Source organism: Heteronotia binoei, chromosome 15 (genome assembly GCF_032191835.1).
Source record: "Heteronotia binoei isolate CCM8104 ecotype False Entrance Well chromosome 15, APGP_CSIRO_Hbin_v1, whole genome shotgun sequence".
Lineage (NCBI taxonomy): Eukaryota > Metazoa > Chordata > Lepidosauria > Squamata > Gekkonidae > Heteronotia > Heteronotia binoei.
Window position 1 is genome coordinate 34,357,399 of NC_083237.1, and position 23,522 is coordinate 34,380,920.

Genomic DNA, 23,522 nt, shown 5'->3' on the forward strand with positions numbered 1-23,522 from the left:
TAAAGTAAAACACCACAAGCTACAAGCCAGGCAACCATTTGGGAAACACCAAGGATTTATTGACAGACCATCACCAACTCAAAACTTGCCTGCCATTGGATAGGCAGAAGGAAGGCAGTGGAATATCATAAGCTAGTTCCTGTAATGAAAGGTGGCAGGCTGCATTCATAAGTCCCAGCCTCAAAAGGGCCCAAGGAGGCTTCAGCCTCACCCTAAAGAAAGAAGCAGAAAAAAGACCTTTTGGCCAACCAGATGAACACCTTTATTAGTAAAAATCGTCATCTCCTTTTTCCACTAACTGGTTCTGGATTTGCTGCTGCTTCCGGTATAGTTCAGCCACCTGCAACCAGAAAAACATATTGTGGGCAGCAGTCTCTGTTTTCATGGTTTCCCTACCCTACCAAAATTATGTTATTTTTATTTATAACCTACTTTTCTGCCTCATCAGGGACCCAAAGCAGCTTTTCACATCATTTTTTCCCCCTCCTCCACTTAATCCTCATAACAATGTTATGAAGGTAGAGACTCTGATGGGCTGAAGGTCAGCTGACAGACTTCCAGGATTGAGCAAGGGTGTCACAATGGGACCAGGGAGGGCCTTCTATTGGCTGCCATCCCTCTGGTAAGGGTTTGTTTGGGAGGGCCCAGAGCGCCCACCCAACCTGTCTTCTCAGTAAGCATCTTTTATCTGTGACTGAAGAGGCGTCCAGACCCAAACAATATAACAAATTTATTGTAAATCCTCAAGAACAAAGAAGTGAGTTTTAATTGTTAGTGCAACAGTGAAAGAGAGAAACAGTAAAGGTGGTGCAAATAAATAAGAATTGCAGATTTATATCCCACCCTTCTCTCTGAATCAGAGACTCAGAGCGGCTTACAATCTCCTATATCTCCCCCCCCCCCCACAACAAACATCCTGTGAGGTGGTGGGGCTGAGAGGGCTCACAGCAGCTGCCCTTTCAAGGACAACCTCAGCCAGAGCTATGGCTAACCCAAGGCCATTCCAGCAGGTGCAAATGGAGGAGTGGGGAATCAAACCCGGTTCTCCCAGATAAGAGTCCATGCATTTAACCACTACGCCAAACTGGCTCTTGATGCAACTATGTGTCCCCTTCTTCTAATTCCAACTGACTCACCACTCTTTGGATGAGGGAACTCATGACTGCAACATTCTCTCCAGCTCAGCCTTCCCATAGCAAACTACCCTCTCTAGTTGGGCCTTTTACTTCCTTCCTCCCAGGTTGGGTCCCACTCCTCTGGTCTCCACTGGGCAAGTTTTTCCTCCAAAACTTCTGCCAACCCAATCAGAAGGGATCTTGGGAAATGTAGGCCTGGTCACTAACACAGGCTTCCTTGAAGCCTGTAGGCCACACTAGGTCTAGGATCAGTGTGTCACCTGACCACTACACCTGGGGTGTCAAATGCTTGGCCTACCCAGGCCCATGGGGCTCTTCCCCCCACCTCCTGTCCTCACCTTTCAAAGCTCTGAGGCTGCCAAAGTTCCCTGCTCTGTCTTTGCCCACTGGAGCAGGAAGCAAAGCTGCAAAGAAAATGCAGAGTGGATTTTCCATTGAGGTCTCTGTGCCTAGATAGATAGGGCCCAGAGACTATAATGGAAAATCCATTCCATGTTTTCCTTGCAACTTTGTGCTGCAATGTGTTTCAATGCAGTGGAGATGGTTATAGGAACTTTGAAAGTGAAACTATCTGAAGCTCATGGTTCCTGGATTTGTGTCCTTGCAAATAAAGAGTTGATGAACCTGAGAACGGGTGCCTAGTGAGTACTTTAACCTGGGAACTCACAGCCAAAGGGAGCTATTACACTAGAGAGCCATTGCCAATCTGAGTAGACTCCAGAGTGGTGGTGGGGAGAAGCTTGCAATGCCATATCATTGTCTTCCCAGGCCCAGAGCATTTTATATTACTAGTTTCTGCTGTGCATTTACTTTATTTTAATTTTAAAAATTGCACTGCCAAATCCCACTATTCCCACTTTTCCATTTTAAACAAAATATTGCAAGAGTTTTAAGCATATTTGTATTTTAAGTTAAAACATAATATCCTTAATTGTGTTTGTCTGTATCCTTTATAAAGTTTATATCTCTGCTACCTTACATTACATTTCATGACACACATGGCCGGCCCCACAGAGTCCCATTTGTGTCAGATCTAGCCCGCTTAACAAATGAATTCGACACCCTTGCATTACACTATATCAGCCTTGAGACCCCACTCTGTGCCTGATCATTATGAAAGAGAAAGTAAAGGAAATTATGTTTCATTTTGGTTATGAAACACCTGGTGGTACAGTGTAACGGGATGAAGCTAAACTGAGGTCAAAGTTATGCAGCAGGATGCTTTGCTTTGCCAAGCCGATAAGGGTGTACATACTATGCTTCAGACAGAGAAACAAAAGCTAATGTGAGCCAAAACTAGGAAAATGAAACTTGAGGTTTCACGGCCGTAAAAGAGCCAAAACATATCTTAAGGGGGGGGGGGGGGGGAGAGAAACACGTGGTGTGTGTGTGATAGAGTGAACGGGATAGGGCAAACAGATTGTAAGCCTGTGGGCTAATTGGTTCACAGGGCCAGCCTAGGTGGGACAGGGAAGGCTTAAAATCTGCTGCACTGCAATGCAGACTTTGGATTTCTGGGTGGGTCTACTTGCCCTGATTTCCTTGTGCTTTGCAAATCACGCAATAAAACGCTTGCTTCTCCGACCTACTCGCCCAGAACTCCTTTCTTTCAATAGATTGGCCTTCTGGCCGTAACAATTACAACTGCTTTCCCTATCTTAGTCTTTATAGCTGCCTAAGTCCTTGGGAAGGCTGGTTTCTTACTGTACCTGTATACCCAGATTTCTTGACTATCATGTAACAACTGTTGTATTTCTTTGAAGCATTTTCACAGTAGCAAATATCCAGTTTCCAATTACCAGTGATTAATACAATGGTAGTAAAAAGAGGCGAGAAGCCACTCTGCATACAGCTATAGGATACTATCAGTTTACCTATTTCTGTAATTCATGTCCCACGAACCCATACCTGAGTGCTGGTAGTGGCTTCTTCTGGTTTCTTATCCTCTCGGATGCGGAGGAACCTAGGGAAGCGTAGAGAAATTCCCTTTTCTTCATCCACCTATAGCAGAAGGACAATTAGATCATGAAGCTGGGTCCAAGTCCTGCAGTAGCCACCGCAAACAGTTCCATATCCAAGGTAATTTTCTTTCTTAACAGTCCCTGTGCACAGGTGCTGTATAGACAGGTAAAGAAAGTGTTGCCTCAATGGCTCTCAAGCTGTCTCCCCTGTAACAGCTTTTGCTGTTAGAGACTTGGTTTTATCAAGAAAGAAGGATTTGGGTGCACTAATTTCTGTAAGGCAGTTTCACCACCTTACTCTGCTAAACTACACCATTGCCCCACCACCAGTTCAGATACTACAATTCAATGGGTGTAGAAATATTTATACCTACATAGACAAGTATACTGTATGTGTCACTGAAGAACCACAAACGAAATGCATTAGTAATAAAGATCTGCATTAACAGTTGGTTAAGGATTTCTAGTTTCACAGGTTTGATGGCAAATTGCTGTTATAATGACTGATCAAGTGCACTGTACTATCTAGGAACTAAATCTGTACTTGTCTTAAACACACCAGCTGTAAATAAAGGTATATTTATGTTGCAGCCACTGTGTCTACAACAGTACCGTAATTGCATTATTTCCAAAACTAAAAGAAAAACTACCACAATAATTACAAACAAACTGGAATATGCAGTAAGACAATATGTGGTCTGCATTTTACATCACAGCATTTTGGCATCATGTACTGCATATAATTGGGGAAGGCAAACCACCCCGTAAAAAAATCTGCTGCAAAAACATTGTGATGCGACGTCACCCCAGAGTCGGAAACTACTAGTACCTTTGCCTTTTTACTGCATATAATAAAATCTGTTCTAATTTTGACAGCTATGGTTGCAAGTACAGCAGCTCTGCACATGACTGCTAAGTCTCCATTAATGCAGTGTTTTGAGCAATATGCCTGAAAGGAACTTTGGCTAAGATGGATCAACACTTTCATTTCTATCTGGACTTTCAAAAATGCCATTAGGGAGGTTCTACATTCCTTTCTCCAGAAATACAGTATCTAGAATTGAGGTGAATCTTTCATAACATTTTTAATATGCCTTTGGCTTCAGACAGCGCTAGCAAAGTAGTGGAGGTTTTTCATACTTTACAGCAGACCAATCTCTAAGGTAATAATCCAGGCAATGGTAGGCAGCTTTCAATACTCAAAACTATGGGGGTGGATGGGTAATCCAGAGCTCTGAATAATAGCCAAATCCATCTGAGTCTGAATCTTGGAGTGTATTTCTACTTGTACTTTTGTAGACACAAAACATACTAGTTTTGTGTGAGAAAACGCAAAAGCAATAATTAGCTAACAATGGATTTTTGTACCCCAAAAAGTTATAACTGAAGTAAAATTATACCTAGATTTCTTGGCTGTCATGTAACAACTGTCAATTAACAAGGCAAGCTTTGGAAAATGAAGACTGTTTCTTAGTATAACACTGTTAACTATTAAATATAAACTCCAGAAAGAGATAATCCTTATACAAAATGTCTTGAAGAATAGAGTATGATAAAACACAGCATATGAGACTGTCTTGACAGTAAACGTTTTGTGATTTTTCTCACTATTCCATGTTCAGCATGGCTGGAAATGGGTTTACATGCCATCATTGTGTTTTCATCATTTTCAGTACAATGTCTCAGTACCTCCTCTACTTTCAAAGTATGCAAAATTAGCATTTTAACTTCATTCTCAAACACCAGACTTGTATATAGTTACAGCCAGGGGTGTGCAATTTCTTTTTACCAGTATTTTTCAGTTCGAGTCCATTGAATGTTTTGGGTATATTTGCAGCTCAGGTAGATCTGAAAGCACACCCCTAGTTACAGTCCATTCAGAAGACGTGTATTTGCAGATACCTCTTTCTCTACCTTTTTAGTCACTCACCAAACCAGTGGCTGCCTTGTGAACGGGAGAAATGGATAAGTCAGCACATTTCACCTCCCAGACATGTTGGGCCTCTAGCCAATGATCAGGTTCAACTGTTCCACCCCAGCGGTAGTATGACCGTGGTTGTGGAATCACGTGGTCCTGTCAAAGACAGACTAGGATGAATAGTATTAGCATGACAGTGCAGCGAGTGCATCCAGTGCTCCCCAGCATAACTTATTTTCTGGGATCTGATGACTGGAGAATGTGAGATGGGATATGCTATCACTCTCTGGCCATGTGAAGCAGAACATTTTCTCTCTACTTTTCCCCTTTCAGTGGTCCAGATCATGAGGTGCTCTCCTTTCCATACACAAGAAGCCAAGTCTTCTGTTTGAAGGCTGTACCTTTCCCTTCCCCCCAAAGAGTCTTCTTCCTACCTTGGCAGCAAATTATTATAAGTTTCCCCTGGTCTGCTCCCTCCAATAGCAGGACTTAAGTCTTCTTTGTGTAATATGAGCAGAACCAACAGGATAGTAGCCTGGGTTCTGCCCTCAGTGGAACATCAAGACAGCCTCATGGCTGAGACCCCTTTCTCCACTGACTTCTTTTCTGTTCTGCAAAATAAGTCCTTCACACTATGAAGGTAACCTACATCTTGCCCCTTCTGGAAAGGTGCCAAGGCCCCCAGAAAGTCGAGACAACACATGGTAGCCAACTAAACTAATTGGCTGCACAGGAGACTCCTTAGTAGCAGGCTGCTGAATTGGTTTCTACTGTTCCAGTGCCTTCACAGCCTCCAAATAATTAGGAAGAGAATTAATCAGGTAAGCAAATTCTCTCTCTCTCTTTTTCACAGAATCAAGAACTAGAGCTGATCTATGGAGAGTGGGCTCCTATCTTCTCTACCACTCCTTACTGCATATACATTGACTAGTTATTTGCTGTGAAGGGATGGTGCCTGACTGCAGAGAGGAGGGCCTACCTTGAGGGAGGCATAAAGTTTCTCCAGGTCCTCATCTGTGAATCCAGTGCCAATCTGAGAGCAGAGGGAGGGATGGCTGTTAGAAATCAAACAGTGGTTTGATCTGGGAAGTATTGCCTTGCAGGGCTGGCAAACACATCAGCTGGACACAGTACAGGAAGTACAAACCAAGCAATTTTATTCTGCAAATGCCACCCCATGCATAGTCTTGAAAACTAACCCACCCACTTTATTTCTTCTTTTCTTTCTCCCACCCACAAGAGTCCCTACTTTATCAGGTTAGGTATACACAGAGCTTTTTTTGTAGCAGGAACTCCTTTGCATATTAGGCCACACACCCCTGATGTAGCTAATCCTCCTGGAGCTTACAGTATTTATTTATTTATTTATATTTATTTATTTATTTATGATTTGTATCCCGCCCTTCCCACAAGTGGCTCAGGGCGGCTCCCAACAATTAGTCAAACATAAAATTAAACAAATATTTAAATATATAAACAATTAAAACATTTAGAACAGTTAAAACCTTAAAACCATTAAACATTCCAAAACTATGTGAACAGGAGTCTGGCAAAGCTACGTTGGGTTTCTCGTCTCAGCTAGGTGTAAGCTAGCCGGAAGAGGGTCGTCTTACAGGCCCTGCGGAACTGAACAAGGTCCCGCAGGGCCCTCACCTCCTCCGGCAGCTGATCCCACCATGTAGGGACCATAACAGAGAAGGCCCTGTCTCTAGTGGATTTTAAGCGGGCTTCTTCTTACAGTAGGCCCTGTAAGCTCTTGGAGGACTGGCTACATCAGGGGATATGGCCTAATATGCAAAGGAGTTTCTGCTACAAAAAAAGTCCTGGGTATACATAAACTTCCCCAGGACAGGAAATAAGTGCCCAAATACTCTTAACAATGGGAATAAGCCAGGGGATGCCTCACCTTGCAGATACTCTGGAACTCCTCACTTTCCTCATCGTAGCAAGCCAAGAGGTAGCCTCCATAGATGCCTACACGTTTGCCTTTGCCCAGGTAAGCACCAATCACCACAAGGTCCAGTGTGTCCCCAACACCGTCCAGGTAATCTTTTTTAAGCTGGAACAAGGAATAGTTACCCATAGGAGAAAGCAGAAACTGAGTCATTCGTCTCCAGGTACAAGGTGCAAACCTGAATTTAGACAGCAGCAAAAGGCCTGGTACTTCGGAAATATGGTCATGAGAAAGGATATAATAAATTATGTCTCTGTGAGAAATAATGACTAGAAATATTCTTACATTAAAATTGTGTCTTGTTTTTGGGGAAAACGGGACATCGGCACTGATCTTGCTCAAGTCACTGCTCTGCCCAGGCATTCAGTTCTCACCTTCAGCCAGTTGTGGGATCTTTTTGCAATTTCATATGTGGCATCCACTTCCAATGTTTTCACCATCAGTCCCTCACATGAGTCTAAATGAGAAAAATGATCTTATTACTCTATCCACTCCCCAGCAGAATTTGGACTCAGCTGACATCTGGAGTTGTAAGGAAACAATAAATGGAAAAGAAAAGCTACAAATGAGCTCCCATTTCCTTCACACTACCTTTGATGGAGCACTCCAGGAAATCTGCTATTTCGTCAGTGTTATTAGTATCCATGGAGGTGGCAAAAAGGAACTGGCCTTCAACTTCAGTGAAGGAATCACGCAACAAAGTTCGGCGCTGAGCTAGGGGCTCCCGGACCAAAGACTGGATGAACACACAATTACATATTAATAAGGCAGACACTGAAGAGGGACTCCAGTGGAGTGAGGAAGACTTCAAAGTAGAGCAGCAGGAAAACTGCATAAGGCAGGTGAGACTGGAAACAATATTATGACTAAAGGCACCAAATATGCATATGTAAGGAAGAATGGCTATACTTACCTGCCCATTGAGGTAGAGCATGTCAAATGCATACAAGCACACTTGCACACGGATCTCTGAAACATCTACATCCTGGAAGATATTGATGAAGTTGAGAGAGTAAAGATTTTCAAAACAGAACACAAGACTTCTATTGTCATGCCTTGTTTCTTCCAGATATTTATCTTGTCAGCTTCTATCTTCCTTGGAATACTTTTGCCACCCCCCCCTCCCCAACAGCTGCTGAAAGAGCAATGTCCTTTCTATGCATCCTTCAATTTGTTCATAGCAGGTGATTTTGTTCTTAAAGCAATCAATTCCACTGCTCAAAACTATCTCTGAGATTATTCTGTATCACTGTGAGAGTGTTATGGCCTAAGGAGAAAAAAAAACAAACTAACTAAAGGAATTGTTTTGTGTGACAATCCAGTAGTGAGAATTTACCTTGCGCTTGCGGGTCGTCAGTACCTGGAAGGGCTGGATCTGTTTTGAATCTGGGTCCCAGGCCACAGCCTCTGCATCCAAGATGCATGACTGCACAGTGCTTTTTTTCACCTGGGCAAGGGAGAGAGCTCAGTTTAGCTGTGACACTTATTGCAGAAAGGTCCCAACCTCAGTAATTTTATACCAATAAAAGCATCATTAAGGACAGTGATGCCACTGGTTTCTGTTCCCACCCTTCATGTTACAGTTCTAAAAACTTATGCACCTTGGGAATACGACTGACAATGTCAGGATACTTGGATGTGTTGTTCTCTTGGTTCCTGCTGTAAATGTGCACTTCCCCATTCTCCAGGATGTGGATCTGGAACAATGGAAAGGATATTGAACTACAAGAGGAAAGGTGAACAAGAGCTTCCCTTTGCCAGGCCTGCACCACATATTCTTACCTGTGCCCGTTCCCCATCATACTTGTATTCACAGGTGAAAGCTGCTTCCTCAAAGCGCTTTAAGACTTCCCCAATGCCTTTGGTTGGGTGGGCCAACATTGGCTTCAATGGGAACCCTGTATGGAAAAGTTCATGAAGCTATGACTTTCAGTTTCCAGTTTCTGAGTTAGACAAAGTAGCTCTCAACAATGTAAAGTGCAGGACTCAGATCACATAAGACAGTGAAGAAGGAATGGGTAAAGGGTATTCAACAGGCAAAGGATGTCCAATATTTTTTTGCCCAAGTATCTTTTCCAATTTGAGCAGAGTTTAAGCTTTCTTTGGTGCAAAATCTCTATCATTCTCTTATACATATATACAGAACAGCTATTCATGTGTACATAATATACGCATGCTTTATCCTGAAACATATGTTGGTGTGCATTCTTGGCAAGAAGTTGTGATGAAAGAAAGAAGAGTAAAGATAATGTGAAAACAGCCAATTTATGCAGTTAAGTGAAGCAATTAGAAAACATCATATCCATGAGGTCATAGACGGTACTGGAACTTTTCCCCATAGGAAAATGTACATGCTTTTAAATCTGAGCCAGCAATCATGAAGTCTACATTTTTTTTTTTTAAAAAAGGAAGCATAAGATTTTTAGAAATCCCTATTTTATGCTGGACAGCATTTTAAGCATCATTCTGTGCTCAGATTCCTGTTACATCAGTTGCCTTCCAACTCCTGTAAGGCTGCAAATACCTGGTGTGATCTTGCAGTGCTCAGGCAGGCTCTCTACCCCGTGCTCTAGGAGGACCGGCACAATAGTGTCATAATTTGGCAGCTCACTGAAAAACAAACAATAGAATAACAGAGATCCACTCCTGCTCCTGTGGGTGGCTTTCTAGTCTAACACATCAAATCCCAAACCCACTTCTTGCAAAAGTCTGTTATTCTTCATAACCCCAGGCTGTTGATTCAGAAGGGCTTTTGGATTCTCTTATTCTCTTTAGAATTTCAAATAACGCAGTTTCTAGAAACAAAGGTGTGGGAACAGATGGAAAGAAAATACAGACTGTTACTAACCAGAAGGCTTGCTTAACAATCAAGGCTCTCTCATCTAGCCAGGCTTTGCGTGCCTCTGCAGATTTACCCTTAGCAGCATCCAAAATCTCTGGGGGGAATTCTGTTGATGGAAAGAATGCACACATATGCAAATCACCAACTTACTCAACTATGGAATAAATATCCCACTGCCAGGAAGTACATATTTTGCACTTTCATGATTTCACTGTGCAATCACCTGATTATTGAGCTCAAGTATGTTTTTTTTTTTAAAAAGGCAGCATCTAGTCCTCAAATTTGCTAAAACTGGCTAAATTAACCAACCATGCTCAGAAACAATGGATCAATCAGTTGCTATGGGCACAACAGGGAGAGGCTTGGGCTTCAAATGCCCTGCTGTCTGGAATCATCGGTTTGACCACTGTAGGGAAAAAGCATGCTGGATTAGATGGACCTTTGGCCTGATCTAACATGGGTGTTCTCGTGTTCCTGTGCTTGAAATCATAGACAGTCTGCTTATTTTGGCTAACCACAAACACCCCTTTCACGTAAATAGCATCAGACTGTCCATGAACCCTTGTACACAACATCCAGATGACCAAGATCACCAAATTTTTACACTAGGCTGCCATGGGAAACCAGACCCAGGTGCAGCACACCAGTTCTCCCCCTAAGTCTCCAATGAATATGCACTACTGCCAACCTCTAGCAGCATCCTGAACTTACCTTGTCCTGGAGGTGTAAGTGATGCTGCCTGGGCCAGGGCTGACAGGACAGACTGCTCTGCTAGCCCAATCCGCAGCTTCCCTTCCAGTGACCTGTAACACGCAAAGGACTTCATTTACAAGACTGGAGTGAAAAGTATGGGTTTGTGTTTGTTGGCAAGGAACTAAGAATGGGAACAGAAAAGCAAAGTGCTGCTACTGGAAATAACACAATGGGTAAAGGTAGAGGTGGGGAAAAGACTTCTAAATAAAGTACTGCAGCATGGTTTCAGAGGTATTTTTGGGAACTGCCAGCCATATAACCCGAACAGCCAGTATGGTATAGTGATTACAGCTTTAGACAGATTAGGAAGACCCCAGTCTAATTCCTGCTCAGACTCAAAAGCTTAATCAATGACCTTGAATGGGTCATTATCTTTCAGCTCAGTCTACCCTTAAAGGGTTAATGGAAGGAGAGAAAGACTGTGTACACCACCCTGATCTCCTTGAAGGGTGGGATAAAAACCCCCCAAATCTAAGTAAAGCAGTCAAAGGATATAAAGTTCCTGACATGTAACAGTTGGGATGATGAGAGCAGCCACATAAAATGAGAGCATATCATACTCACCGAGCAACATAGCGAGCCTCTGAGTAGCGACAAGCAACGAACAAGGACTTGATAATGTCAATCTTCTTGCTCATGGACTAAAAGTGGAAGACAAGGGGGTGAGCTGAGATGCATCCTGAGGGGCTAGGGAAAGGGAAGAGAAGGCCTGTACATGCTAAAGAAGCTTTTTTGGTGTAGTGAGAGCCAGTTTGGTGTAGTGGTTAAGGGCGTGGACTCTTATTTGGGAGAACTGGGTTTGATTCCCCACTCCTCCACTTGCACCTGCTGGAATGGCCTTTGGTCAGCCATCGCTCTGGCAGAGGTTGTCCTTGAAAGGGCAGCTGCTGTGAGAGCCCTCTCAGCCCCACCCACCTCACAGGGTGTCTGTTGTGGGGGGTGAAGATATAGGAGATTGTAAGCCTTTCTGAGTCTCTGATTCAGAGAGAAGGGCGGGGTATAAAGCTGCAATTCTTCTTCTTCTTTTTCTGGTGGTATACACAGATAGCCAGTTCACAATAAAAGGCTCTTTTCTACATATCCATTTGAATCATTGTGACAGAGGGATTCAGACACATGGTTTTTACAGCTCTGCTTCCAAAGATTATCACAGCCTTCATTCCCCCTAAAGGCTCCATAGGATTCTTTTCCATTCCTCCCAACTCTTTTGCAGGACGTTTGCGGCAAGAGCAGTCAGAACCACAAGGACTTAGCGAAAAACACCTTGATCTGAGAATTGTTGTGTCCCTGCCTTTCCAAAGTCAGCATTACACTGCACATTTCTGGAGTCAGGGGGAAGGAAATCACCTCTGACCTGTTATATCGAAGTACAGAACAAGTTGAACATTGTCACAGGCAAACAAGAAGCTCAGAAACCTTCTCGCTGTGAGCCCAATGACACTCTCTTTGGCTTTGTCCCCTGACCTCCCAGGCTCATTCACCCTGTACTTACAGCGTTTCCTGTCATACGTCCAATTGCTTGCAACTTGCCAAAGACAACAGCAGCACCCAGCTTGGGTGGGGCAAACATGGTGCCCTGGGTAGTGCGGCTACTCTCTGCAACCAAACCCAGGTCTCCCTTCTCCGCTGCCTCTGCCTTGATCTGGTCCAGCTGCCGACCTATGGGCAAGTTTTAGTTTTCAGGCAAGCTTTTTAGCACTTATTGGCATAACTGTCTACAGTATTTTCATCAGATATAGCATAAATTGGGCCAGCTCACCTGTGGCCTGAGCCAAGGCCTTCATGAGGATGGTTTTGCCAATGCCCAGCTCCAGGCCCTCGTATGCTGGGCCTAGCCGATTGAGACAGAGGTATACACAGGGCAGCAAGTCTTCAGGAGACAGAGCAATCACAGAGCGAAACAGGTTACTCAGAGTCTCTATGATTTTCAGCCTGGAAACAAAACAATGTGGTGATTAATGGATTAAAGGTCAGGATAAAATGGCACAATGTATGTATTTCACAGAGTCTAGTAAGTCAGTTTACCGGGCAGACTCTTCTTCGATTCGCTCAAAGGTACGGGCCACAGCCAGATATGGTACCCTGTGGAGGGAAACATAGGCAAGACAGCGGCTCAGGGCTTTGAAGCAAAATGACAGAGACCAGCAGCAACACAGAACCCTGACTTCTCTTCAAAATTCTTTTAATGTCTAGTTTTGGGACAGAAATGGAGGGTGTCACAGATTCAAAGCATCAAGAGATCTCTGAACAGCTATTTTGTTCATCCATATATCCCAAAAGTTATGAAGAATGTAATGTCTTCCCAGCCATTATCAATCCAGAGCATGGAGTACACAAGTGGAGACAAGGTAATCAACCTGTGACTGGACCAAGTTAGCTAAAGCATTCTGTAGAGAAAGCCACCTCTCCTCCCACATCACTGACCCGGGGCAAGTAAGCTATACACACTACACAATTTTGGATAATTTTAGCAACTCTTGTCTAGGGGGGCTATTCACATGGCAAAAACAGTATGGAAGCAATGGTTGAGCATTATGGCCTTCTGCCACATAAATCCCCACCTCTGGCTAGGACCCCAACAGGCATCATGGACAGGATGATAGTTGTTCTTTGTGGGGTTATAATTTGCCGGGTCAATTGCAGGAGATGGGTTGAGAGAACTATAAAAACAGGAATCAGACTTGGTTAGTTGGAAGAGTGGTTACCATGTAAATTCTAAAGTAGTTTAGAAGTAGTTACTAGCCCACTGCATTTTGAAAAAATTAAAATAAACTAGGAACAAGTGCTGGCAGTACCAGTAAGACTGCCAGCTTACTAGTTAACTGCTGAGTGAATGCCCTGTTCATGAAAGAGAGATGACAGATAAGCACAGTAGGTAGCAGCTGCTTTTGCTCCTCTACAAACAAAGTGAAAGGAAAAAAATCAAGTTTTGTGATAGCTTAGTTTACAATCCCTGACCTCTTAACTATAAATAATTACAGTTATTGTACTAAAAAAAGCTATCATCTTATGTCAATCAGTCCAGAGTAGCAATAATTGTATACAACGAAAAAATTCCTCATGGCAGAATGTTTTTACAACTTCTCTTTCTCACATTTGGGTCAAACACATCCAAAAAGCATCACTTACTTTCCAACTGCACTGCCAGACTCATAACTACTGACTTCACTGTGGCTCCTTTGTGCAGGCATGTTTTCCCCCATCGCAGGTGTCTTCTTTTTCTCTGCTTTCACAGAAGCTTTTCTAGGGGCTACCATGGGAGAAAGAGGAACAAATGTAGCACTTCCCCTATAAATGCAGAGATCACATTTTGGAGGCTTGATGAATTTGTAGCAGTCTCAAAAAAATCTCAGAGGTACCATTGCAAAGTCTGAAACTTTGAAAAAAATCCTGCTGTTAGTCAGGTTCTTCAAACATCCCTCCTCCCTTTTAAGGTACTGAAAGGAAAGAGTGACCACCACTAATATGTAGTAGCTAGACTACTTCTAGCTAAATCTTGGAAAACTACCAAACCATTGCAGCGTTTTGATTGGAAATCCAAAACATGCAAGCCTTGTATATTGGACAACATATCTGAATCTTTGGAGCAGAAAAATGTTGACAGGTTATGAATCACAATTTGTTTTATGCTTGTCATTGTATTCAATCTTCTTTCAATAAAGATCTTTTAGTTTAAAAAAATGAATTGCAATTTGTTTCTATATGGTTTCCTTTTTTGGAATACGAATACCTCTCATCAAAAAATGAATTTTCTTCAAGTTTGAACATGACAATGCTACTTTGGGGAGGGACGGTGGCTCAGTGGTAGAGCATCTGCTTGGGAAGCAGAAGGTCCCAGGTTCAATCCCTGGCATCTCCAAAAAAGGGTCCAAGCAAATAGGTGTGAAAAACCTCAGCTTGAGACCCTGGAGAGCCGCTGCCAGTCTGAGAAGACAATACTGACTTTGATGGACCAAGGGTCTGATTCAGTATAAGGCAGCTTCATATGTTCATATGTTTGACAAAATATAGTAGCACTATCTAGTGTAAATGACACCTGTAATGCATAAGTACGTATTGTAAGATCATTTTGTCTCCTATTAGAGGCATTATTATATTTCTGTATTTCTGTTTTGTATCAGTTTATTACAAAATTTCAAGAAAATGTTAATTTGTTTTCAAAAAATCACCTCCAAGCCCTGCAAGACACACCCACAGTATAATCTCTGTTCCCTTTATGCTTGTAAAGAAAATATCTTTACTCTCACACAATAATGCCTTCTCAGTCCCTTATGCATGTCTCCAAATCTCTTTCCATAACCATGCTAGCTAGAAGTATTTTAATAAATTCTCGTATTTTCAGAAATCCAGTCTCAATATCACACAGCAAATTCCAGGTGAAATAAGAAAATATATCCAGCTATGCCCACATTCCACAAAACATTCCTAATGGAGATGCTAGGAACACACTTGCACACAAAAGAAGTGCCATACCTCCCTTACACTCACCAAAAAAACTAGAGATGGGTATACTGGATGGCTTGGAGGGCATCAGCATCTTCTCTTCTTCTGCTTCCTCTTCTTTTTCAGTTTTATCCTCCACAATCTTAGCATCCTCCTCTTTCACATCTTCTGCTTCCATTGGCTTCTCATCTAGTTCCTCTTTTGATTCTACACAAGGAGCAGGTGCCAAGTATGCATCAGAACCTAAAAGCAGGCTCCACCCAAATGTAGGGATGCAGAATGTTTGCTTCTGATCCAGGCATAGTCTAATGACACAATCCTATTCAGTTACTTTAGTGCAGGGGTGGCCAAACGTGCTTAACATAGGAGCCACATAGAATAAATGTCAGATTTTTGAGAGCCACAAGACATGAATGCCAGATGTTTGAGAGGAAGGGAGGGAGGGAAGGAGGAAGGAAGGTAGGTAGGAGGAGGAGGGAGGGAGAGGTAGAAAGAAAGCAACTTTAAATGCATTCTCCAAGCTGGCCAGTAGGGTGGTAGGTGCTCTAAGAGCCATACAATATATGTGAAATAGCCACATGTGGCTCCTGAGTCTCAGTTTGGCCACCACTGCTTTAGTCTAAGCCCACTGAAATCAAGTCCTGAGACTGAAGTAACTTTGCACAGAACTATACTGCAAGATGTATATAGGTGCCTACGATGAAGCAAGAGTATAGGTAATAATGTCTGAGCCTAGGAGGCCAAGGGAAGGGTTGAAGATCAGAGTTTTGTTAACAGATTACATTAGGGATTCAAGCAAAATTAAAAATGGGAAGACGTGGAATATTGCTGCCTGCAATGACTGCTCTTACACATCTCCTTCTGGCTGTCACAGCACCCTGTAGGCAGGAATGCCATCTCACCTTCAGGAGGGACAGTATTCCCACCCAGCTACCAATTCTCATGCCCTAATGCCATTGTGTTATCTTACTGCTTCACATTCTAGTCCTTTTCCAGCCTTTCAAACAGCCCTCAGAAAGTACTCACCTTCCCCAGCACTGTCTGTTTTCTGTTTTTTGGCACACATCTCCTTCTGAGCGCTGTCTTGACTGTCAACATCTTCCTCTACTTTACGTTTATGGAGTTGCTTGCGGGCTGAGGGCAAAAGTAAATCTTGTCAAATATCAAAATGGCATTGCACTTTACTAGTCTATTGCTGGAATGCAAGTTCACTGAGATACGAGATGCGTTATGGCTAAGTTCAGGACTTTGATTGCAGCTATCTAAATAGAAGACCAAAGTCTTACCCAAATAGGCAGTCTCCTAATAAAAGGGGGGAGGATTTGCTTTAAGGAGACAGAGCAAGAAGGGGTAACTAGGATTCTCTATCTATGTATACAGAGATTTTGCCCTTTAAGAGGACTTTCAAATAAACCAGATAATGTTCAACCAGAAAGGTTTTCTATTAAAATAAAGTATATAACAAAAATACACACACAATAAACACACACACACGAGCTAACTAAGAGGAAACTGGGGAGGAAAGAGGGAAAGTACTTTGGGGGAATGGTAATATTTACCAATCTTGCTGAGGTCTGGGAAGCAGCAGTAAAATGGCCAGCTTTTCACAAAAAGACAACTCACAAAATGGGGGTGTGACCAAGAAGACATACACACTGTTATGGCGCAAGGTGCCACAATTATAGGAGAAAATGCACCCTTGGGCTGGAGTGACATGATCCCCAAACAATACCTTGATGGGCTTACTGGGAATGGACAATGTTTTAGGGGAGGCTTAATGACCCTCTAAGTACCAGACAGGTAGCTCTATTGAGTTCAGTGAATGGAACTGAGTATCGATTAATTGTTGCTTGATTAAGGTAAGGAAGCAAGGTGGAATATTGATGGGATTAGTCCAGATTTGAGTCAATAGGTCCTGGGACATCCACTGTCTTATAGTTATGCATCTCTCTGGGGGTGTGGAAGGGGCCATTAGCCAATCAGCCACTCTAACTCATCTACTTAATACTTTCCCAGGCTCTTACTTGGCTGGCATCCATTTTAGAACAGGCAGTGCCCTGCATGTATGATTTGGGTTACATTAAAGAAAGGTGTTTATGTCTCTCTCTAACTGCTAAACTGCTCCTCAGAGGGAGGAGGAGTCTAAGTGTTCACAAAAGCTATAAAGCAACAATCTGACAAATACTTTACTACTGACTCTTGTGAAGAGAAAGACCAAGTCTCACAATCCCTGACTTGCCTGAAAGTCAAAAAGAGTGAATACTTACCGGTTCTACGCCGGGGAATGCCAGGAGGTGAGGGGGAATTAGAGGCAACTGGGCTGGTGCTTGGGGAGATGTTCTCTGCAGGTGTCTTTTGCTCAGGAACACAGTCCAATTCCTAAAAAGGCAGCATTACAAGGTCAAAAAGTGAGGTCAGAACAAATAACACCCCAACAGGGTGTTGCAGGCTTGCAAGTAAGCAGGATAAGAAAACCATCACTAAAATCCTAAGAACACTTTCCTGAGAGTAAACCCCATTGAATAAAATTGATCTCTGAGTAGGCCATTTTAGGCTTACTCTCCATGAGGGGTAACTTATATTGGAAAAGGAAGAAACACTACAAAGATATCTGAGGTAGTTTCCAGAATAAGGAAATGAGACCTTAGATCTTCAGCCAAGATAAATTGGTAGAAACTGAAATGGACCACACTAGGACTATAATCCTTCCCACTTTGGAAAGGGAAGGCAAAAATCTACACTACAGAATTAGAAAAGTACCCCTAATTCGTCAGTTCAATAAAGATCAAGACAAAATAGAAAAGCACCTACCTGGGTTGCAGCACCTGCTTTTGTATCTCTTCCTTCTGGTTTCCCAGAATCTTTTCCACCTTCACAGTTCTGAGTGGTTTGTTTGGCTACACATTTCTCAGAGGAATCCTCATGGAGGGTCGTACCATTTACCAATTGGTCAGTATTTTTTGGTTCCCTCAAAAACAATAACACAACAATAGCACAATTGGACCTTTACCCCTTTCCCTCACCATACATACAGAGCCACCTAAGCATAAAAGCAACACCCACTACTTTTGGACTATCTAAGTTAGAATACATTTAAAGTGTACTTCAATGCCTTTTAAACATTTAGCAAGCATATTCCCTCCAGTCCTAAGCAGAGAATGAGTGACTATATACACAGAAATCTTTCTTGGCTCCTTTACATTTCAAGTCTTCCTGTCATGTTCCACTGGCCAAAGCACTAACCTTCCCCCCAGTAAGGACTACCAAACAGGCAATTCTCTGTAAAGATGAGTAACAACTCATTTCATCTGAGTTTTAGGTCCTTCACAACCATTGGAAATATATGCTTATGATATTTTCTCCAAGACTCTCTTTTCAAACACCATTTTAATTGCTTGTTTACTTTCTTACTTAAGATATTTCCTAAGCTAATCAAAAGCAAATCTTGCTTTTGCCATAAATACAATACCTCCAATATGGCACTATAAGATTTTCAGGAGGAATGCAAAAACCTGCCCACTGTATCTTTCCCAGAATAAGATCGCTTTAGGTCATTTCAGTCAAGGTTGTGACACCATAATGATCTCAGCGGATTTTATGGAGGTGAAAATATAACGAAATAATCTTAGTGGAAAGCAAACAACAATTCTGACTACGGTAGGTAGGTTGTGTGCACTCTACACACCAACAGGTTTGCTTGCGAGTATGCAGAATCTGATAATATTTGGTGCAAAATCTGACATCACAGTTCTCTCAGACTGCATAAAAAGAATGGAGGGTCAAAATTCACAGTTCTTCACAGTCTATTCCATGGCTCAAGGTAACTTACTTTTTAGGGGTCAGCTTATCTTTTGGTTGCTTCTTTTCTGCTGTCTCTTTTCCAGGCTTTATTTGGGATAGGGGTTGGAAGAATGATCTGCCCAGAAACAAAAAGTTACATGAACTCTTCTGTTACACTTACAAGTGCAGCATTCAATGCAGTTTTTGCAACAATAGGGCTGAAAGCACCACAACATTTCCTAACATTCAAAATACTTATGTAGTATTGTAACTATTTAAAAAGTACCTTCATTTTATCTACTTTTAAAGTTATTTGAAAACCAAACACCCTCTATACAATTTCTTCTCAAAATGATAAATGTCCATCCCAAGGAAAAATATTTCATAGGAAACATCCCCCCCCCCTTGCAATTTCAATCCCTCCCACAAAGTTTTGGTTTCAAAACATAAACGTCAAGATCTTCCATATTTTCAAGTTGGTGCTTACCTAATAGTGCTCTGCATTGTAGAAGTCTGAAAAAGGATGCTACTGAAGCTGCTGTCAGGGTAACAGCTCAGTGGGCCAGTTCCACAAGGCAAGGAGAGTGGAGTTCATGGAACACAGTATCTTTTAGACCGTGTTCTCTCACATGTCACACCTGATAGAGAGAGGGATCAGGTAAGCAATTGCCTGATACTGGTTCAGCCTATGAAGGCCAATATTGTCTATGTTGACTGGCAGCAGCTCTCCATAGTCTTAAGGCAGGTCTTTCACATCACTTAACACTGGATCCTTTAACAAGAAATTCCAGAGATTGAGCCTGGGACCCTCTACATGCAAAGCAGATGTTCTATCACTGAACCACAGCCATACAACAGAGAAGGCTAACCACAACCACACAACATTTTTAGCCATACAACAGAGGAATCTGAGGAACTTCCAGAAATGCAGCAAGACTGTGAGAACCATCATAGTCTAGTGCAGGGGTGGGGAACAATGGCTCTCCAGATGTTTTTTGCCTACAACTCCCATCAGCCCCAGCCAGCATGGCCAATGGCTGGGGCTGATGGGGGTTGTAGGCAAGAAACATCTGGAGAATCATTGTTCCCCACCCCTGGTCTAGTGGTTACAGTATCACACCTGGAAGATCTATACAGGTCTATAAAAAAAAAAAGCTGATAAAAATTCTTCCCTTAGATACAACAGCTACCTTCAACTACCCATGAAGAATGACTTACCGCATAATCATTTTTCAGGACTAGGAAAAATAGTTCAGTACAACAGAGTTCCACAAAGAGGCTATTATTTAAAACTTGGCAGATAGTGGGTACCCATATCAGGTTTTTCAAACGGCTTATTGGATGGTTGAGCTTGCAGTAGAAAGAGTATTCTGTGAAGCAAGACTCCACCACCACCTAATGATTAGATTAGATTAGATTAGATAATTAGATAAATGATCACATTTAATAGAGATCAATTAGTACACAGTAGTACCTCTCAACCTGCTAGAGCAGGGGTGTTGAACTCTGACCTAAATGAGACCTTGATGGGCCGGGCTGGGCTGTGTCAGGCCAGGCCATGCATATACTTATTTAAGATTTAAGCAGAGATATAAACCTTTTAAAGAACACAAATAACCAAGACGAAAGGTTTTTAAAAAAACTTAAAATAAAACATGCTTAAAACATTAGCACTTGTTGGTCTTAAAGGTGCTTTCTTTGTACTTCTCCCGTGGGATCCAGGGAACTGGGCAAAGGAAGCTCTGGCTCTTTCCCTCTCTCCCCAGGGGTCCAGGACAGAGAGGAACCTCAACCAATGGAGAAAATCGAGGCTTTACTCTAGCTCCTGTGCAATTCAACAAGTGTTGCAAAGCAAGCTGAGATACAGAAGGAGGCAACAGAGAGGGAGAAGGAAGCAAACAAGAGCCACTTGCTCAGGGGCCTAATAGGAGTCCTCCGGGGGCCTGATTTGGCCCCTGGGCTGCATGTTTGACACAACTGTGCTAGAGGAAGAGTTGATATTGACACTGAAAGCTCTGATTCCTTATAATTAAATGAAAGTTTAGTTTTGTTACCATCTGCATGTGATAAAAACTGTGTCTGGTTCACATTCTTATCTTCGAAACTTAGCTACTGTGGGAACTTTCTGGTAATGCTGTTTTACAGCATTCAATCTGCACCAGCTTCCACCTACTGTGTATTTTTTATGTTTAGCTGCTACTTTCTGCTAACATTTGTTCTTAAATTTGTGTGTTTTAGATATATCTATCACTTTTCAGATGTTTTTATATTTGTACAAAGCACAGGTGAAATGCATAAGGTCAAGCCGACTAAATTGTTTTCCCCACTACACCAACTTTTTCTTTGTTTTCTTTTTTAACTATTGGTGGAGCCCTCTTTTTTGCATCATATACTTGCACACATATATACTTCAACCAGGAAGGAATAAAAAACCAAAACATGAGTAGTTACATTTGTCTACTTAACACAGCCTATCCTCAATTACAAGATCAGCCTGCAATCATACTGTGTAAGAAAAATATTTGCTTAAGCAAAAAGACAATAGCCATCTTTTGTCAATGTACATAAACACCATAATATCATTTACGCAACATTAACCAGGAATTACTACTGGCAAACAACTCCATATCCACACAGTCGCTAGCGTAGATTATGGCCTTTTATTATTGTGCACATTTTTCTCCTTTTGTCCATTTCTCTTGCAACTCATTCATAGAACTACATCCCATGTCTTTGGGAGGGGGGGATTACAGAGCTGTTTTTGCACGTAATCGACAAGGCTCTTAAATTAAAAAACCCATGTGGAAGTTAAAAGCTCTGTTTAAAAAGCAGAAGCCCTCCAAACTAGAGACTTCAAAGTTAATCACTGGAATTAAGTAGTTTAGTTTTAATATAAAAGTTCACATTAACATAAATGTGAGAAACTCAAAGCCATTTTTTTGCCTCATGTTCAAAATGCTATTAGAAGGTGGGTTTTTAAAAGAATATTTATCAATAGGAACTGATGCATATATCGTTATTCCTCCCCAATTATATTTTTATCCCACTCCATCTAGCAATATTTCCTGAAAAGGCACTCTCTGGGTTATATGTAGGCTTCAATGACAGCTGCTTGTGAAACGTGAACCACTGGTTAAAATCATTCCTTTGCAAAAACTGGGAAATAGCAACAATAATAATATAACGAAGACCAACATTAAATAAGATCATCACTTGAGGAGAGAGGCGAGGTCGGGGTGTGTGTATCCTTATCCCCTTTCCCCCCTCCACTTCCACCAGTCAAAAAAGGGTCTCTTTTTCCTATGTGAAAAAGGGCAGTCGGAAGGGGGAGGGAGGGACAGAATCCATATGAAGAGAGATAAGGGTTGTTATATTTCCGCCATTTTTCTCGCGCGCGCTCTCTCCTCCACTCCCTCAGGAAAGGGGCTATCGTCTCACGCTCGCACACGAGTAGAGATTATTCCCGCCAACTCTCCCGCGTACGCTAGGGTTCCCTCAGCAGCCCCTGCAAGGGACGTGGGGTGAGGAGAGTTACCTGGCGCGAGCCTCAAGTTGCCACTTAGACGTCTCTCCCTCCCCTTACAAGACTTCGCAATTGTTTTTTCGCGCGAAATCTGTTGACAGTGAGCGACGTCACACGCTTCGCGCTCGCCAAAGTGGACAAATGAAGCGCGCCGAGATGCGTCATCTTTTAAAGACCTTTTCCTCAGGCATGCTGGGAATCGTAGTCTTAATGCTGGAGACCGGAGACACAGCAGGAGTAGACTTAGGGTTGCCAGGTCTGTGTTGGAAAATACCAGGAGACTTTGCGGGTGGATCCGAGAGAGAGAGTGGGGTTTGGGGAGGGGAGAGGCCTCAGCAAGGTACACTGCCATAGAGCCCACCAGCGTTTTTTTAAAGCAGGAACACAGTTCCGACTGACTTGGTGTCATGCGGTGTAGCCTGATATGCATATAAGTTCCTGCTGGGCTTTTTCTGCAAAAAGGCTCTGTGTGAAACAATGGTGATGTCAGGGGGTATGGCCTAATATGCAGTTCCTGCTGGGCTTTTTCTACAAAAAAAGCCCTGGAGTCCACACTTCAAAGCAGCCATTTTCTCCAGGGGACCTGATCTCTGCCAGCTAGAGACCAGTTGTAAAAGTGGGAGTTCTCCAGATCCCACCTGGGGACTGGCAACCCTACCTCTTACCCATGAGTAGTGAGTTTATGCAGTTGGACAGGACTGCCTCTTCATCCATTCCAAGGTCTTTTAAGAGTTAAAAAGAGAATGCTAATCAAATGAGTTCAACCTAAAAACCAAACTGGAAACCACTCACACAAATGAGCCAAACTCTCTGCTTCCACACGAACGCTAGAGTTCTGGTATTTCATGTCACAAAAACTGTTGTGGATGCCATTTAGAACAGCACTCCCCAAACTTTTTGAGCCTGTGGGCACATCTGAGGACAGTGAGTGCAACCACAAAATAGTGCCGCAGCAAGGAGAGACAACCACAGACTATTAGTGAGTGAGATGATGCATGAATTTAATAGTAACTTTTCAATTTTTCAGGCAGATGCTCTTCTTAACAAGATGCCTTTTAAAATGAACATACTGTTGAAAAATATTTTCTTGTATATCCACATCTTCAGTCATGAAGTAAAGATTCTAGTGCAGTGGTGACGGCTGCTGCTGAAGCAGTGTTTTGTTTTTAATCTGTATGGCTGCTCAGATCTCCAGTAGACAATCAGAAATCC

General features: G+C 42.5%; 1 protein-coding gene across 1 annotated transcript; it reads right to left on the bottom strand.

Moving 5' to 3' along the window:
- Positions 1 to 37: 37 nt before the first annotated feature.
- LIG1 (DNA ligase 1) lies at positions 38 to 22,456 on the bottom strand. The gene is made up of 27 exons (XM_060256415.1): positions 22,323 to 22,456; positions 19,275 to 19,425; positions 18,837 to 18,923; positions 17,819 to 17,975; positions 17,275 to 17,386; positions 16,034 to 16,141; positions 15,053 to 15,214; positions 13,694 to 13,814; positions 13,126 to 13,224; positions 12,590 to 12,646; positions 12,324 to 12,496; positions 12,057 to 12,223; positions 11,129 to 11,205; positions 10,523 to 10,614; positions 9,818 to 9,917; positions 9,494 to 9,579; positions 8,752 to 8,867; positions 8,571 to 8,666; positions 8,306 to 8,416; positions 7,883 to 7,954; positions 7,561 to 7,705; positions 7,344 to 7,426; positions 6,922 to 7,074; positions 5,995 to 6,048; positions 5,028 to 5,171; positions 3,045 to 3,137; positions 38 to 340 (listed from the first exon to the last, which is right to left on the bottom strand). The coding sequence occupies exons 2-27, from the start codon at positions 19,289 to 19,291 to the stop codon at positions 266 to 268; spliced, it is 2,757 nt and encodes a 918-aa protein (XP_060112398.1). The 5' UTR covers positions 19,292 to 19,425; positions 22,323 to 22,456; the 3' UTR covers positions 38 to 265.
- Positions 22,457 to 23,522: the final 1,066 nt, after the last annotated feature.

Excerpts from the sequence above, each read along its gene's own strand:
- LIG1 (XM_060256415.1), bottom strand. Across the intron at positions 8,667-8,751 it reads ATGATGGGGAACGGGCACAG|ATCCACATCCTGGAGAATGG; the intron begins GTAAGAATATGT and ends CCATTGTTCCAG. Across the intron at positions 7,706-7,882 it reads TGCTCTACCTCAATGGGCAG|TCTTTGGTCCGGGAGCCCCT; the intron begins GTAAGTATAGCC and ends GTGTTCATCCAG.